This window comes from Anoplopoma fimbria, chromosome 7 (genome assembly GCF_027596085.1).
Source record: "Anoplopoma fimbria isolate UVic2021 breed Golden Eagle Sablefish chromosome 7, Afim_UVic_2022, whole genome shotgun sequence".
NCBI classification, from domain to species: domain Eukaryota; kingdom Metazoa; phylum Chordata; class Actinopteri; order Perciformes; family Anoplopomatidae; genus Anoplopoma; species Anoplopoma fimbria.
The window spans coordinates 11839418-11855117 of NC_072455.1; the positions used below are offsets into that span (position 1 = coordinate 11839418).

General features: G+C 42.1%; 1 protein-coding gene across 3 annotated transcripts in view; it reads left to right on the top strand.

Annotated features, from left to right (window-relative positions):
- mtmr1a (myotubularin related protein 1a) overlaps positions 1 to 12955 on the top strand; it is a 13901-nt gene extending 946 nt beyond the window's left edge. Inside the window, exons 2-19 of one of the 3 annotated variants that reach the window (XM_054600969.1) lie at positions 1279 to 1381; positions 1487 to 1510; positions 2919 to 2942; positions 5408 to 5495; positions 5939 to 6033; positions 6147 to 6254; positions 6346 to 6444; positions 6783 to 6866; positions 7567 to 7716; positions 8323 to 8511; positions 8606 to 8791; positions 8867 to 9025; positions 9136 to 9183; positions 9545 to 9637; positions 9943 to 10056; positions 10141 to 10184; positions 10267 to 10399; positions 11369 to 12955. In XM_054600969.1, the coding sequence (XP_054456944.1) occupies positions 1279 to 1381; positions 1487 to 1510; positions 2919 to 2942; positions 5408 to 5495; positions 5939 to 6033; positions 6147 to 6254; positions 6346 to 6444; positions 6783 to 6866; positions 7567 to 7716; positions 8323 to 8511; positions 8606 to 8791; positions 8867 to 9025; positions 9136 to 9183; positions 9545 to 9637; positions 9943 to 10056; positions 10141 to 10184; positions 10267 to 10399; positions 11369 to 11530 (1903 nt within the window). In that variant the 3' untranslated portion in view covers positions 11531 to 12955. The remainder of the gene's footprint in view (positions 1 to 1278; positions 1382 to 1486; positions 1511 to 2918; positions 2943 to 5407; positions 5496 to 5938; positions 6034 to 6146; positions 6255 to 6345; positions 6445 to 6782; positions 6867 to 7566; positions 7717 to 8322; positions 8512 to 8605; positions 8792 to 8866; positions 9026 to 9135; positions 9184 to 9544; positions 9638 to 9942; positions 10057 to 10140; positions 10185 to 10266; positions 10400 to 11368) is intronic. The other 2 variants (XM_054600970.1, XM_054600971.1) reach the window with 2 other exon arrangements.
- Positions 12956 to 15700: the final 2745 nt, after the last annotated feature.

The following is a 15700-nucleotide window of genomic DNA, read 5'->3' on the forward strand; positions in this document are numbered from 1 at the left end:
ATTACCTGTAAATTGAATCGTCTTCCTGAATGTGAGATTTGGAAACTCATTTTACAACTGAAAACCAGTTCAGTGTCCTCATATTAGTTTGGTTATAATTTGATAAAAGTTAAGATTTTATCCAGAGTAATCCCTTTTATGAGCATAATATTAACAGAAATATAAATAGTAATGCATTGAATGGCCGCACACCCATGGACCACCCACACAGGTTCTACCACTTATAATCCTCTAGGCCTCAAAACTGAGCTAATGTCATTTTTAATAAAAAAAAAATATATATATATATATATTTTTTTTAATGAAAGACACTTTATAACAATATACGTCGTAACAAGAAAATTCCAGAAGATTTAATTTTCTAGCAAAACATCCTGTTAAATGCCTGAAGAGACTGTATTGGAGACTTAAAGCTAGGGTTGGTCATTTTCATCAAAATAAAAAAATCAATTAATGGTCCTGTTTATTAAAATTCTCTTTACTTTCGGACAGCTATCAACAAATCAAATGCTCTGATTCAAAATAAATTTAAAAAAAACAAAAGATAATTATCCGGTATCTTTGGCTGTCCAACCATGTTATTTGGCCCTAATTTGATTTTGAGGGAGCGGCTTTCTTGTTAGATTTAGCGTCGTTTGGACCTAGTGACGCTAGCTACTTTCTTTGGGAAAGAGTTGGCAACGCTGGGCTGTTTATTTACATATTTTTAGCTTGGATCGTTTTAAAGTATCCAGCATAGTTTCTCAAGATTAACAACCTGTTTAGAGTGACGGCAATAATTCACTGACACAGCGATTAAAGCCATAAACCATAAAAGTAATTGTTTGGTCACTATAAATACAATCAAAATAGTCAAACAAAAGCTGGTATAGTATTCACAAGTAATGGCAGATTCTCATTGGTTGCTGATAAAGGCTGTGTAAAAACACAAATTTGGAGTTATTATCTGAACTGAAATGGTTCTCATGATGAATTCAGTATACTGTGGATTTCTACAGCACTTATTCCATCTTTACAACAGAGTTATGTCATATTTACCTCTGGCACTCTCTCTTCTAACACAAATACTGTTTCACACTATTGTTCAACAGCAGGTTTTTTTTTTTTTCATTTCCACATTTAAGCCACAGTCAATGAAACTCAACATGTCTTGCAGATGTTTCATAATAAAAACATACTTAAAAAGACGTTCAAAAGAACTGGGGGGAAAGAATGCTTTCATCTTTTTAAATAGTTTTAGTGAATACATACATCAACTTTTTTTCTTGTTCTGTTCAGTCCAACAGGTTCTCATGTGGAGTGGTGTAAACAGCTGATAGCAGCCACCATCTCTAGTCAGATCTCAGGATCAGTCCCATCTGACATCACCAGGGACAACAAGGTAGTACACACACACACACACACACACACACACACACACACACACTCACTGACTCTCACTCTGCCGACAGTATTTCTCATCAGTTTATGTTTTGTAACTTGATAGGCTAGGAGAAGACCAGATTTCATGGTAAGGTTGGCAGAAATGTGTGTGTGTGTGCGTGCAGAGCTTTGTGTGTTAAGCGTGTGTGAATGTACTGTGTCACAGTTGTTGTCATTGTTTAGATTGAGCACCTGCTGAGCTGCTGTGCAGTTTGTCTGCTGCTTCTGCCTGTCAGCGGCCTGCATCCCTCCACCACAGCACATGTTTGTTTAGTTGTTTGAAATGGTCCTTTAACCAGCAGAAAATAATAGCTGCTGGAGGCACTGGAATGAGTTTTACACGTCAGCATGTGAGAAAAAACTGTTCTTTAGGGTGAGAGTAGAGTTAACTCAACCATCATAGTCAGGCTAGCCACCACAGCTGGAGGGGCAGCCAGGTGCCTCTACGAGGTATCAAGTTCAACATACCCAGGGTTTCTTTTGGTTATCTGTCTTAACTAACCCTAACAGCCCCTCTAAGGGCTCCTACGAAGCTGGTTATCAACTCAGTAAATCAGTTTCTCCAACTGGTTATGAGCTCCATTCACATCCAGGGGTGGTGTTTGAGGCATATGACCGATCACACACATGGTGTCAGCTGAGCGGTGCATTTTATAAATAAAGAGAAAACTACAATATAAAACAAATACAAAGACGTTAAACACATAATTTGGTCTGAAAGTAACATAGTTTAAATTGCCCAATGCAGGAAAAGCAACTGACAAGAAATCGCAGACTATTTGAATATCTGTTTTATAATATCACTGCCAATCAACAGACCATAATATACTAAATGAACATCATGCTGTATTGAAGAAGACTTGAAACTAGAGATTGAGACCATCCACTCATGTTTACAATGTTTACTGAGGGAATAAATCAAGAGAGAAGTAGAGTCATTTTCTCATAGACTTCTATACAACCAGAGGAGTCGCCCCCTGCTGGACATTAGAAATAATTTATGTGTAAGGGTCTTGCTCATTGGCTTTAAGGTTAAGAACTGTATGTTGCCCCCAGTTTTAGAATCTCTTGAGATTTCTGCCTCCACCCTAATACAATAGAGGTCAATAGAATATAGTTTGTGTTGTTCACTCAGTTGAAAAATTACCTTTTGAAACAAGACAGAAAGGTTCATAAATAGTGCTCTTAAGAGTTATCACATCCATGGAATGATGTGGTTTGCGGTGCTTTTCTGTTGCTTACTGGTTTTAAATATACGTTTGCTCAGCTGTTCTGCAGCTCTCCTCCTATATATCGCAGCAGCTTTCAGTTGTTGCATTTGTTTTTAGCGTTTGAACCGAATACAGGAAGGTCACGTTTGACTGTTTGGCACTGTGAGCTTCAATAATAGATTTTAGAAATAAGAAAGAACGTGAATGTTGTCGTTCTCATTTCACATAACTCCATTTGTTTTCTGAATGTGTGTGTGTGTGTGTCCTGTGTCCTACTGTCTCCAGGTTTCCAAGAGGCTGACTCCCAGGGTAAGAGTTGTAGTCTAATCAGCTTGTCTTCTGTTAAATACTGTAAATTTGGCAGACGCACACAAACAGGTCTGTGTGCTAATTAGCCAAAAGCGTGGCTTAGCTTCAGGCTAAGCCAACTAGTGTCCTTCTTGTTGAACGGAGGATAAAACACACGGACGGGAATAATGAAATACCAGCTGATAAATCAGCACGCTTCACTCCACTGATGCTTCAGATCATTTTGTTGGTCTAATCATCTTAAACATTCGACGGTGCACGTTCTGTTTCATGTGGAGTAAACAGGATGTGATGTGTGACTGTAGTCAGGCTGTCAGTGATGTCTGAGGTCAGAGGGGCTTCCTGCATCAGACCCACTGCTCACTTTATCTCCACCAGATCAGCTCAGTCTGCCTCCTTCTTTCTTCTTTTTCTTCTTTCTTCTTCTTCTTCTTTGTACCATTCTCCATGCTTTTTAATCGGCCTTCCCTCCTACACACTCCGTCCGTCATCCACTAAGGCTTTATGATTATGAGTACGTAATAACAACACAACGAATCGTATCAAAGCTTGCAAGTTCCGGATAGTTCTGACACCAGTGGAGTGCAGTTCTAATAACAGAAGAGTCGTTTTTTCAGTCTTAAATGTGACTGTCCTCTCAGCATCTCGACATTCTTGTCCCGCTCAGGATAGATTACAATAACACTTGTGATGTATTTTTCCATTTCTGTACTGCAATGTTTTTGTACTTTATATAGTATATAAAACATACGTTATATACTGACATCTAATTGGTATATATACTGATGTGTTTACATGCCTGGGAAATCAATTTAGAGACAGTTTTTGGCAAAAAAAGTCTTTGAGTGAATTTGACAGATCACGGTACTTCATCACACTGATGGATATGAAAATCAAATCATTAATTATCAGGACTGATTTATGATCATATTTGACATGGAGTGTGGAGCGTCACCAGTAGAAGTATTTAGCTTTTTAAAACAGTTTGAAAAGTCAGCAGCCATGCAATCTCTGAACTCAGACTCGTCTCTTAGTCTGACAGAGGTTCAGCCTCTGGGGACAGCGGTCTATATTTCTTGGGTGTGGCCAGCAGATATCCGGGCCAAGCCTTCTTTTTCTGGGTATTATTTACAACTTGAAACGCAAGACTGGAGCTGGAGTTGAGCGCTGATGTGTCCGACCGGATTGTTTCACAAGTAGCCTGTTTAGCTAAGCTAAGTTAAAGCTAAATCATTGTCGACGATAGCTGGCGGGCTCCCAGAGTGAATTTCAGCCTGCTTTGAACACACAGTTATGTCCGTTTTTGGTGTGTGGGCTCTGACCTGGACTCTCCCTACGAGGACACACCCCGCTCAGCCCAGCAGAGAGAGGGGAGGTACGGTAATGACCGCGTCTACATATAGAATAATGTCTATTTACTGTTTGATACCCTCTGTCTCTTTTTCTCTGTCTCTCACCTTCTCCATGCTGGCTCTCCCCGGCAGCAAGATTCACAAGATGAAGGGCTTTGTTACCATGGAGATAGTGATTCTGAGCATCCTTCCAATGCTTTGGCAAGTTTCTCTCTCTCTCTGTCTGTCTGTCTGTCTGTCTGTCTGTCTGTCTGTCTGTCTGTCTGTCTGTCTGTCTGTCCTTCCTCCTCCTCCTCCTCACTCTGTCCTGGTCTGCATGCCTCGTCCTCTCCTTCCGTCTCCGCTCCCTTGGGTGCTGCTGTCCTAAAGAAACAACGGCTTGTAGCATACAAGAATGGAGTTTGGCAGATCTATGTTAACCAGGCAGGGAGGAAGAAGCTGTTGAATTGCATTGTGGGAAGTGTAGGATCCATTGTTTTTGGAGCTCGACCCATATGATGAACTAAAAGTCAGGATATGTCAGTCTCTGTTGTATCAATGTTGACCATTCTTTTTAGGGAGAATGTTCCCTGTTAACATCACTTTTTAATATTTTTGAAATATTCCATTAATATTTCTCTGTCATTGGTGTTGTGTTTGTGCCTTGTGAGTTGTATCCACGTTTATATAAGATTTCATTTATATAGTAAAAAAAATAAGCAACACCCTCGTCACTCCGATGCATTTATTTGACTTAGAGAGCAACATTTCAAAATTATATTTCACCCTAAAGAAGGCAGTTTGAATTTTATTGGTCAAATAAATGCATCAGAGAGAAGTTCCCAACGTTGCACCGCTGCTGGACTAACCGTGAATAGCATTATGTTACTTCTGAGCATGAATCCAACTGGTTGTCTCATCAGACCTAGAGGGGAAGGTTCATTGCTTTGTCTCTGACCGCTGCATGCTACTCTCTAGCTCTAGTTAGCTTGAAGATGTTGTCATCTAAATACACCTACAGAGAGAAAAAGCCCATTTTAGCCGTTTATTACACGTTCAGTAATGCTCTGTTAGGTGTCAGTGGTGCGGGGGTAGCCTGTTGTGGTTCCACTGACTGGTCCATGTTCTGTACAGAACCTTCCGACCTTGAGATACGGGGCGCAGGTCACCATGTTCCAGAACCAGGTTCCTCTGCTACCAGGAGAGACCGTCCAGACTACAGGTAAGTTCACCTCACCCGTCCATCATCCCTGTGTTAGGGAAGCCGCGAGAGGCAAGTGAGGAAAAAAAACTATTCAGGTGATCCACAAATGACTCTACTTCTCACTTGATTTATTCCCTCAGTAACATTGTAAACATGAGTTTATGGTCTCCATCTCTAGTTGGTTGCGCTGTTAGCACTGTCAGCTGCCGGCTCGGACGTCGCCATGTTGAGAGCTGTGTGGAGGCAATGGATTTGCTCTGAGATAAAACTATTTAACTCAGACTAAGAAAATGAATCACCAGATTCTTTTTTTTTTTACTCAGGGCTTCTGTACTGTGTCCATATTCATCATGTAGTAGGCAATATATATATATTTTTTGTTAAACACCACAGTCAATGTACATATTTCTTACCTCCTCATAAATCAATACCTTTGTGTTTCTTTGTGTGCTGACCTCCAGTCAAGGATGTGATGTACATCTGTCCGTTCAGTGGTCTGGTTAATGGAACCCTGACCATCACAGACTACAAGCTCTACTTCACCAGAGAGGAACGGGTACTTCAGATCCCATTTATTATTTAACACCTTAAATTACAGTACTCTGGTTTCTCTGCAGTACTCTGTGTATGTGTGTGTGTGTGTGTTAATACCAGTCTGTGCACCTTCAGGAGTCTCCGTTCGTTCTGGATGTGAACCTGGGAGTCATCAGCAGACTGGAGACCATCAGTGTTCCCAACCAGGGAGAGAACACCAAAGGACTGGAGCTGGTCTGCAAGGTACCAGAGAATCTACGAATCCTTTCAGCTTTGACAAGTCTGCAGAAACACAGACGATTCACGTCCTCTCTGTGTCCTCCCTTTGCATCAGGATATGAGGAGTCCCAGGTTCGCCTACAAGACGGAAGAAGGCCACCCGGACGTGGTGGAGCTGCTGGCCAAACATTCATTCCCGCTCTCCCACAACCTGGTCAGTCTCTCTCAGATGTGTTTAAAGTGGGCTGGATATTGTGTGTGTGTGTGTGTGTGTGGGTGGGTGTGTACTGAATGCTGCGCTGCGAGGCCTCCACACGCTGGAAGAAGTGCCATAAAGTTTCACATGTACACTCGTGACTTGAAAATTAAACTAAAGGAGGGTCTGTGTGCACCGTCTCTCTAGGACGTTTTCCTTTTTTTATTTTTATTTTTTTTATTGTGTCAGTGGTGTGACTGTGATGTATTTAGAGGAGATCTTCCATAAAGCGAACCACAGCTTGTAAATGTGATGGTGGCTGAATGCTAACATCCGTCCTGTCACATCTCTTTCAGCCCCTGTTTGCCTTCCTCTACAAGGAGCAGTTCCCCGTGGAGGGCTGGAAGGTGTACGACCCGACGGCGGAGTACAGACGTCTGGTAACTACACACCCACTGGAACACTCACTCAAATTTTCACATTTAAAGCTTACCACGAAAGGCAGGGATTAAGCCACCTGGAACACTTTTAATGTTAAATGTCTGTGCAGGAAGTGTTGAGATTGATTGGAAGTAACTTAAAGTGGTAGTTCACATGTTTTGCAGGTTGTCTTAGGTACTCCTCCACAGTCAGTGTATTACTACAGTAGATAGGGTTTGGAGGAACATCACAGTAGAAAAAAAAATGTATGCTGTGTTTAGGTGTTTGCTATATTTATAATATTTTAAAGCAGGAAATTGAGCAGGAAGTGAAACTTATCTATACTGTTTCTGTCAACGGAGTCGGGTGGCTTTGAAGAGATCATACATTAGTTTCTCTCAGTTGGAAAGGACTGTCTGACGGCGAAGCTAAACGGTGAAAATATGAATACACTGACTATGTAGAAGTACCTCATACAACCCCACTTCAAAACATCCAAACCATCCCTTTAACAGTGGTAGACAAACTGCTAAATGAAAATGATTAGTGAATGAAAACAATGTTTTTGTGTGCACCGATGAAGGTAGTGCTATGTAATACTTATTGATATAAATGTGTCGCACAACAAGCCTCTCATTCCACAGGTAATACTGCATTGTAGTACTGTGTGGAGTACTCTTTCTAACGGTTTCCTCCGTGTGGTTGGATGTGTTTGGTCAGGGCCTCCCTAATGAGAGCTGGGCCATCAGTAAGATGAACAGCACCTATGAGCTGTGTGACACCTATCCCTCCATCCTGGTCATCCCCACCCACATCACAGAGGAGGACGTCAGACGGGTGGCTGTGTTCAGAGCCAAGCACCGCATACCGGTCAGTCTGAGAAACATATACTAACATTATAATAATAAATATGATGATAATAATAATAAATATACTTCAAATTTGTAAAGCCCCTTTTTAATAAAAGAAATGCAGCACAAAGTGCTAAAGAAACATAGATGAAGAGTGAACAGAAGAATAGGGGAAATATGATTAGAAAATCAAACACATTTGATAATTTAAAATGAAATGAAATGTAATAGTTAGAATTCATAACATAAAATGAAAAAGGTGATGAAAACGCATCATAATAATAATAACGGTTTAATGTTTCATTTTGTAGTTATTGACCTGAAATGTTATTTATTCCTCCTGAAGACTATATCTGAAATTTATTAATAAACATTTCATTACCTAAAACAGCTGGTCAGTTTTAAGCAAACATTAGGTAATAGTGAATTAGATTGGGACTAATTTCAGCGGCGGATGAATCCACTTTTGATGCTCTAGTGATATGTGTGGCAACAGTAGGACAGAGTGTGTTGGACTGAGTCAGAATAAACTACATTGGTGTTAAAAAGGAACACGTCGCCCAGGGCAACAGCACGACCCCTGTCGGTCCTCCCGGTCCTGAACCAACACCCGCTCTCCCTGCAGGTCCTGTCCTGGATCCACCCGGAGTCTCAGGCTACCATCGTGCGCTGCAGCCAGCCGCTAGTCGGACCGTCGGACCGCCGCTGCAAAGAGGACGAGCGCTTCCTCCAAATCATCATGGACGCCAACGCCCAGTCCCACAAGCTGACCATCTTTGACGCCCGCCAGAGCAGCGTGGCAATCACCAACAAGGTGCGACACACGGACACTTCTCCTGCTTTCTCTCCTCGCATTCATGCTACACGTTGACTTATTTTCTTCTCTCTCTCGCCTCCCCCACATGCAGGCGAAGGACGGAGGGTACGAGAGTGAGAGCTTCTACCCAAACGTGGAGCTCAACTTCCTGGAAATCCCCAACATCCATGTGATGAGGGAGTCCCTGAGGAAGATGAAGGACATGGTTTACCCCACCATCGATGAAGCCCACTGGCACTCCGCTATCGACCAGACACACTGGCTGGAGTACATACGGGTAACTCTCACACAGGAAAGAATAGTTGCTCTTCATCACTGTAGGAATATTGAACGTGTGTGTGTTGTGTGTTAGCTTTTATTAGCAGGAGCAGCAAAGATAGCGGACAAGCTAGAGTCGGGGAAGACGTCGGTGGTGGTGCACTGCAGCGACAGCTGGGACCGGACCGCCCAGCTCACCTCTCTGGCCATGCTGATGCTGGACAGTCACTACCGCACGCTCAGAGGGTTCCAGGTAACACAAACGAACACACACACACACACACTGCACCGCAATGATCAGCTGTGTACTGTAGTCTTCCTCCCTGCGGCGTGGTCATGTTCTGTATGTGTGTGTGTTTACAGGTTCTGATGGAGAAGGAGTGGGTCAGCTTTGGACACAAGTTTGCAGCTGTAAGGAACGCTCATTATGTCATCATCAGAAATGAAATCCACTTAACATTTTTCACTCTTTACAAAGACTTTAAATCATTTCCCTAGAGATAAATGCCCAGAATGTAGACATGATGAAGTAGAAAAATGCCTTTCAACAAGATTTTTATTGACTCTTGAAGCCAACCAAAATCCTAAAACGTGGTCAAAGCATGTCCCGAAAGTATTTGTCATAATAACATGCATTTGCACCAAATTGATATCAGGGAAGAACTTGTGTTACATATTGATGACATAACAGGGCCACTCTCTATGTTGAATACTTGTTACACACATAAAGACCTGATTCCGTGTCTAATAACAGTTTATCTTTCTCTCATAGCGTGTGGGTCACGGCGACGAGAACCACGCCAACTCAGAGCGCTCGCCTCTTTTCGTCCAGTTCATCGACTGCGTGTGGCAGATGACTCGACAGGTAATTAAGAGGAAATTAAGATGAATCTTTCAACAGGTCATGTAGCATTTGCAAGTTGGCTCCACTCATACAGAGATCAGTGTGCAGTTCTGTAGTTCCACCTGGCTGTTCTACCTTAGATCTAAAGGACCTAGGTGTCCTCTGCTCAGAGACAGACAGTTAGGAAAGGAAGTGAAAGGTAAAAAAGAGAAGTGAGAGTTTAAGCGGGGTTGAGAGTTAAGAGAAACACGTCTATTCATGTTCATGTGTTGTAGTTAGCAGACTCGCAGACATGCTCATGATCACTTCTGTGTCTCTGACTTCAGTTCCCAGCAGCCTTTGAGTTCAACGAGCTGTTCCTGATCACAGTGCTAGACCACCTGTACAGCTGTCTGTTTGGTACATTCTTGTATAACAGCGAACAGGAGAGAGCGGCTAAGGTACGTACCATTGTTCTTCTTCTAACGCGGGGGACCTGTCTGATGGAGCCATGTGACATTCATCTCTTCTTCTGTCCCCTGTAGGAGGTGCAGACCAACACCGTGTCCCTGTGGTCCTACATTAACAGGTAACTCCCTCACCACCTTGATGAGAGTGATAGTGGTAGGAGTGACTGTCTGACTGTTCTAATGTCATCCCCCCCCAACCAGCCAGCCTGAGGACTTCACCAACCCCTTCTACGTGGACTATGAGCACCACGTTCTGTGTCCGCTGGTTTCCTCCAGACATCTGGAGCTGTGGACGGGCTACTACGCCCGCTGGAACCCGCGCATGAGACCACAGGTACGCCAAGCGACCTGTGGAATTCAGACTATGGAAGTTACAATCAGACCCTTAAGGAGACAAATGGCCCCAGGCTTTCAAGCCAGAGCCCTGGCTTCAAGCTTGACTCCACTAGGGGGCGTTGCTGCTGTGTGATGAGCACGGCAGTGTTCTATGCAATGCATAAAAATCAACGTTGTTGCTAATCGTTGACATATCCCAGACTGTGACTAAATATACATTTTTTGTGTGTTTTTTCTTGTTAAATTGAAATTCCACTCTTGATTTTAACCATTCCTTTTAAAATTGTAAATTTCTTGAAATATTAGTTTGGTCCTATGATATGGTGGATTTAAAAAAAACAACTTCACTCATTTAATGCTTTTATTTGTAGAAATAACAATTGGTTGTTATTTTTATAGATTAATAATTGATCTGCTGATTATTTTTGTAATAAAGCAAATGATGGCTTGGTTCATAAAACATCATAAAAAATAGTGAAAAAAATCACAAATACCAAGATGACATCTTCAAAGGCTTTGTCTGAACTCCAAAGATCTTCAGTTTATAGTCTTAGAAGACTGAGAAAACACATCACATATTCACAGTTGAATTACTGCAGCCAGTTATTTATTTTTTATATTTTATTTATTTAAGTTTTTTAAAGCGAACCACATTAAGGAAAATACTTTTACGATTAATCAATAATCAAAATAGTTGCCAACTAATATACTTTTAATTGTTTAATCAATACATTGTAGCACTTCTAAACTTAAGACTTAATAATGTTATGAATTAAATTACAACTTTATTCTCATAACCCTACACAGACACACACACACATACATTAGTAGCCCTAATTCTTTGTCATAGAGAGTGATAAGGTTCCCTGTTGGAACCAAACCATAAATCTTGGACATGTGGGTTCTCTTATAGCCTGGCTGTGGGTTCAGTTCCTCCCTCTGTGACGGTGTGCTGTGTGTGTTTCAGGTGCCGGTGCACCAGACGCTGAAGGAGCTGCTGTTCCTGAGAGCAGAGCTCCAGAGGAGGGTGGAGGAGCTGCAGAGAGAGGCCACCTCCCGCTCCTCGTCCTCCTTCTCTGAACACTCCCCCACACACACCGCAGGAACTCCGCTGCACTCTGCTGTCTGACAGACACACACACAAACACAAACACACACACACACACACACACAGTTTAACGCATGTTTTAGCCCAACTACTACAAAAACAGATGTTTACAATGTAAAGGAGGCTTTCACAAAGAGATTTGAATAACCTTCTTAAAAATACTTTTAGCAAAGTGAAATGACCTCCTGGAGATGTCTTTAAGGTTAAATAATGTATTTCTAGAAAGTATTAAAAACGTACGGAGCCCCTAGTGGGACAAATGGGAAGAACAAAGATGTATGTGTGGGGGAAAAAAGATAAAATATTCTTTGTTTGTCCACCGACAAACTTTTATGACTGTTGCGGTAGCTTGGAAAAAGTTATATGTAGCACTGAATCTGATGAATTCAGTGTTTATCAGACCACAAATGAGACAAGAATTAGCTAGCTAGCTACAGCAGCTAACTGAAGGTCCATCTCCAGAGCTACCGAGCACAAGCTAGCTAGCCAATTATTGTCTCTGTGGTGGTCTGATAAACACTAAAATCATCAAATTCAGTGCCACATATCGCTATTTTCGAGCTTCTGTAGCTGTCTCAGACTCAAAATGAAAAAGTATTTATTGTTCTTTTTTTTTTTTTTTTTTTTCAAGTCCCCTTAGAGGCTCCGTAGAAACTAGCCTGACACAAATGCCTGTGTTTATTATTTATATTTAAAAAAGAATCTCCAAATTCCTTAAGACCAGCTTCCCCAATACTGTGGGAATATTACATTCAATTCATGAATGAATGAAGAATTACTACAATTTATCTCAGGGCTCACTTATTCACGTGACTGAAAGCTGCCAGTAACCTGTTACAAAGAATGTAGATAAATTAAACACCTTCTCTTCCTTTACTTTGTTAGGGTTCTTAGAATCATCATTACGTGATTAAAACCACAGTTCTCTCCAAAGTCAGGGGCGGGAAAAAAATTAAGAGTTTATTTTTTGGAACGGGAACCACAGAAGAAAGAATTACGATCCTGGCACCGTTGGCCTCACCTGCTACGTGTTTACTCTTATTTGTATATAAAAATAGCCTTTTTCTGTTTTATTTTTCTTTCTTTGCGTTGCCTTTCCATGCATCAATCGTGTCACTGGTTCCCCATCCCCCCCACCACTTTGTCGTGTACTGTAAATCTTTTGCATATCTACAGATATGTAGAGCGGCCCAGACTAGTTAGAAATAAGCACACATCGAGTTTAACCCTTGACCTCTTATCTATCAGTCGTCTATTTTTACAGTGTTCATCCCCTTTTTTATCCAATGCTATTAACCCTACTAACACACTGTCTACCTGTGGCATGCGATCATGCAAATCTTTTTTTTATGTACATAATGTGTCTTAATTATGAGAAGTTAAACTTCCAATTTGAGCCATAATCACTTCTGACATTCCATTTTAAAAAATAAAAAAAGGGGAAGAATTCAAAACTCCAGTCTCGTTCTTGTCTTTTAAAAATGGTTTATTTAATCGGTTCATATTAGTAACAAGTACCTGTAACATATTGCCAGGGACTTCTGCTAGTGGAATAAGAGAGAAAGAAGAGTTCACTATTACACTTCAAGCAATGAAGACTGTCCAACATTCAGTTATCAGGAAGACGCACAGGAGTCCAACACTCGTAAGCTACAAGTAAAGTGTGTATTTAGAGAAAAGCATGCATCAAAGTGTGTATGTGTATGAGAGCAGTAAACTGTAGGTGTGTATGTGTTGTATGTGACAGGCAGCCCTGCAAAGCCAGCCTCTCAAATGTCATGTTTTAACAGGGATATATCGGCCGGCTTTGTAGGACACGGTGACAGGCACTAGAGTGTACTTCAGGGAGAGGACAGTCAGAGCGGCGGCGTGTCGGGAGAGGTCAGTGTCACATGACCTCACACAGCTGTAATGTTAAACCGTGCAGGTACAGTTCAGGTAGTTTACAAAGCAAGCTAACGATTGAATCAAGGCTCAGTTTGTAGCATCAGTCCAGGAAGCAGGCTTTCAATCATTCCATTTATGTTGCCACGGTAACCAATTCTTAGGCTAAAGCATAGTCATATACAGACTACTGCGGAAATGAAGTGCTTGACCCACACTGAGGGCGATGAAGGGATCTTAGTCGAGTTGCATTCGAAATTTTGTTGGTCTGGATTTCTTAACGTTGATTGTATTTATTGACAGCCCCAATAATGCAATGTTAGCATTATCATAAATTGGCATGGATTATCTAAACATTTGGCTACATCTGGTTGATCCATTCATTTCCATCCGCTATCACAAGTGCTTGTGGGATGACTGTATTTGTATAAAATAGGTTGAGCTGAAATCTCAGCCTTGATTATTTTAGCACGCTTTGTAGAACAGACCAATTATCTAGTGACACCGCTGCTTCTTCTCCAGACCTTTTCTGTAACTCCACCATTCTACAGCTATCCAAACACCTGACTATTCACAGGTGGTTGGACAAGACGCCATGCACACCTGTCTAGATCATACAGATGTTAATCACATGGTGTCCACCTGTGTGTCCTGTACAGTCTGGTAACCAGCTCCAAACAGCAGCATGGTGACGTGTTCCACCACACTAATGTCCACACTGAATCTTAAAGTAGCATCAACATTATACATTATTTATATCAGCTGTTCTCTAATCCATCAAATCTTCATCTAACCAGCAAACCGATTCAAATCTAAAGGACTGCTGTGCATTCCATTCAATCCTTTTTCCTTCACTATTATTCCGAAACCTTATCTTTTTTTTCATTCAGTCCCAATGCATAAAGGCAAAGCCAATCTCAATTGATGCAACATCTTTGGTGAATTTGCATTTTTTGCTACAGGTCAAAGGGTTTTTTCGCCGTGTCACATTCAGACACTCGATACATTCAGTAAACAGAAAGGTTTGTTGTCTTGTGTTTCGCTTTGTGTGGAGTTCAGCTCTCTGCAGAACTGAGCTTGATCAGACGCCCATCCAACTTCCGGTGCTCCGGAGGTTGCGGGTGTCACTGTTGCTCGGTGCGGCTACGGGGGGGTGTTAGATGAATACTGTGGCGCGTCCCTGTGGGACCGCACAGGGTGTAAGGCAGAGAGAGAAGCACCATTTGAATTACAGCTGACAGGGCTACCGTGCCACTGTTTGTAACTCTGACCACTTCAAGTCCCGGAGTCGGATCGTTTCTTTAGCAGTGTTTAAGGACTTTTAGAGGAGTGACGCAAAGCGGCTGCTCTTCCAAGGCAACATGGAGGAGACTGGGGTGTGGTGTTCATGCGGGACTGTTCTGCATCCTGTCAGATATGTAACACACAACCAACGCTATACGCAGCTCATACAACACATACCGCCTCAGCAAAAAAATCTTCACGCATTCACCTCCGTGTCGATACAGACTATTCTATCAGACACTGCTCAGATCACTGCTAATGCCACGCTCACGTCACGCGTGGGATTCTACTAGCTTCTTTGTTTTTAGCATCTACAGTTGGCAGTTTTTAAATATGTGTTAATTGGCTCGCGGTAAGCAGAGGCCAATTAGTCAATCACCGCCAAGGAACCATGAGTTTGGAAGGGGGCTCACATGGGTCCAAGTACACAAATGTGGAGATTGTAAAGACACGCGCAAGAGCCAAGCAGAGCGCCCAAGTCGTAATTGTGACTAGGAAAGAGTTATGGGCTAAAAGAAATCAAACAAAGACGCCTCCCGTCAGCCAAAAGTCCGTCAAAACAAGACGAACACAACTTGGATAGAGCGCTACAACCGTCCAACAACCAGCTGCACAGTAGCTCATCTTTGGTTGTCTGGTGAAGTCAACAATCTCAAGTTAGTGAATCTTTCCCGTTGCTACCTTCCATCACCCGTAACATGAACGCAGCATTATTCAATATTGCCACATCTCCGCTGCACGGCACAGCTCTACTAAACACGACTCGCTCTGTTTTGGTTTTGGCAAAGTTGCGGATGGTTCCCGGTACTTTTTTTGGGGGTATCTCCTCTGTCAAGGTTCCAAGGTACTAAAGGGTGGAGTTTAAACACTGCAGACCACCGATTGGACAGAAAGAATCATCACGGACAGCCACATACATTTTTAAATAGCTATTATCAACAGCGAACCTAATCCCCCCACCACTGAGGGGGGCTCTATCAGCAGTTAAAGACTAACTAGAGATAAGGACGTGGTACCAAAAGT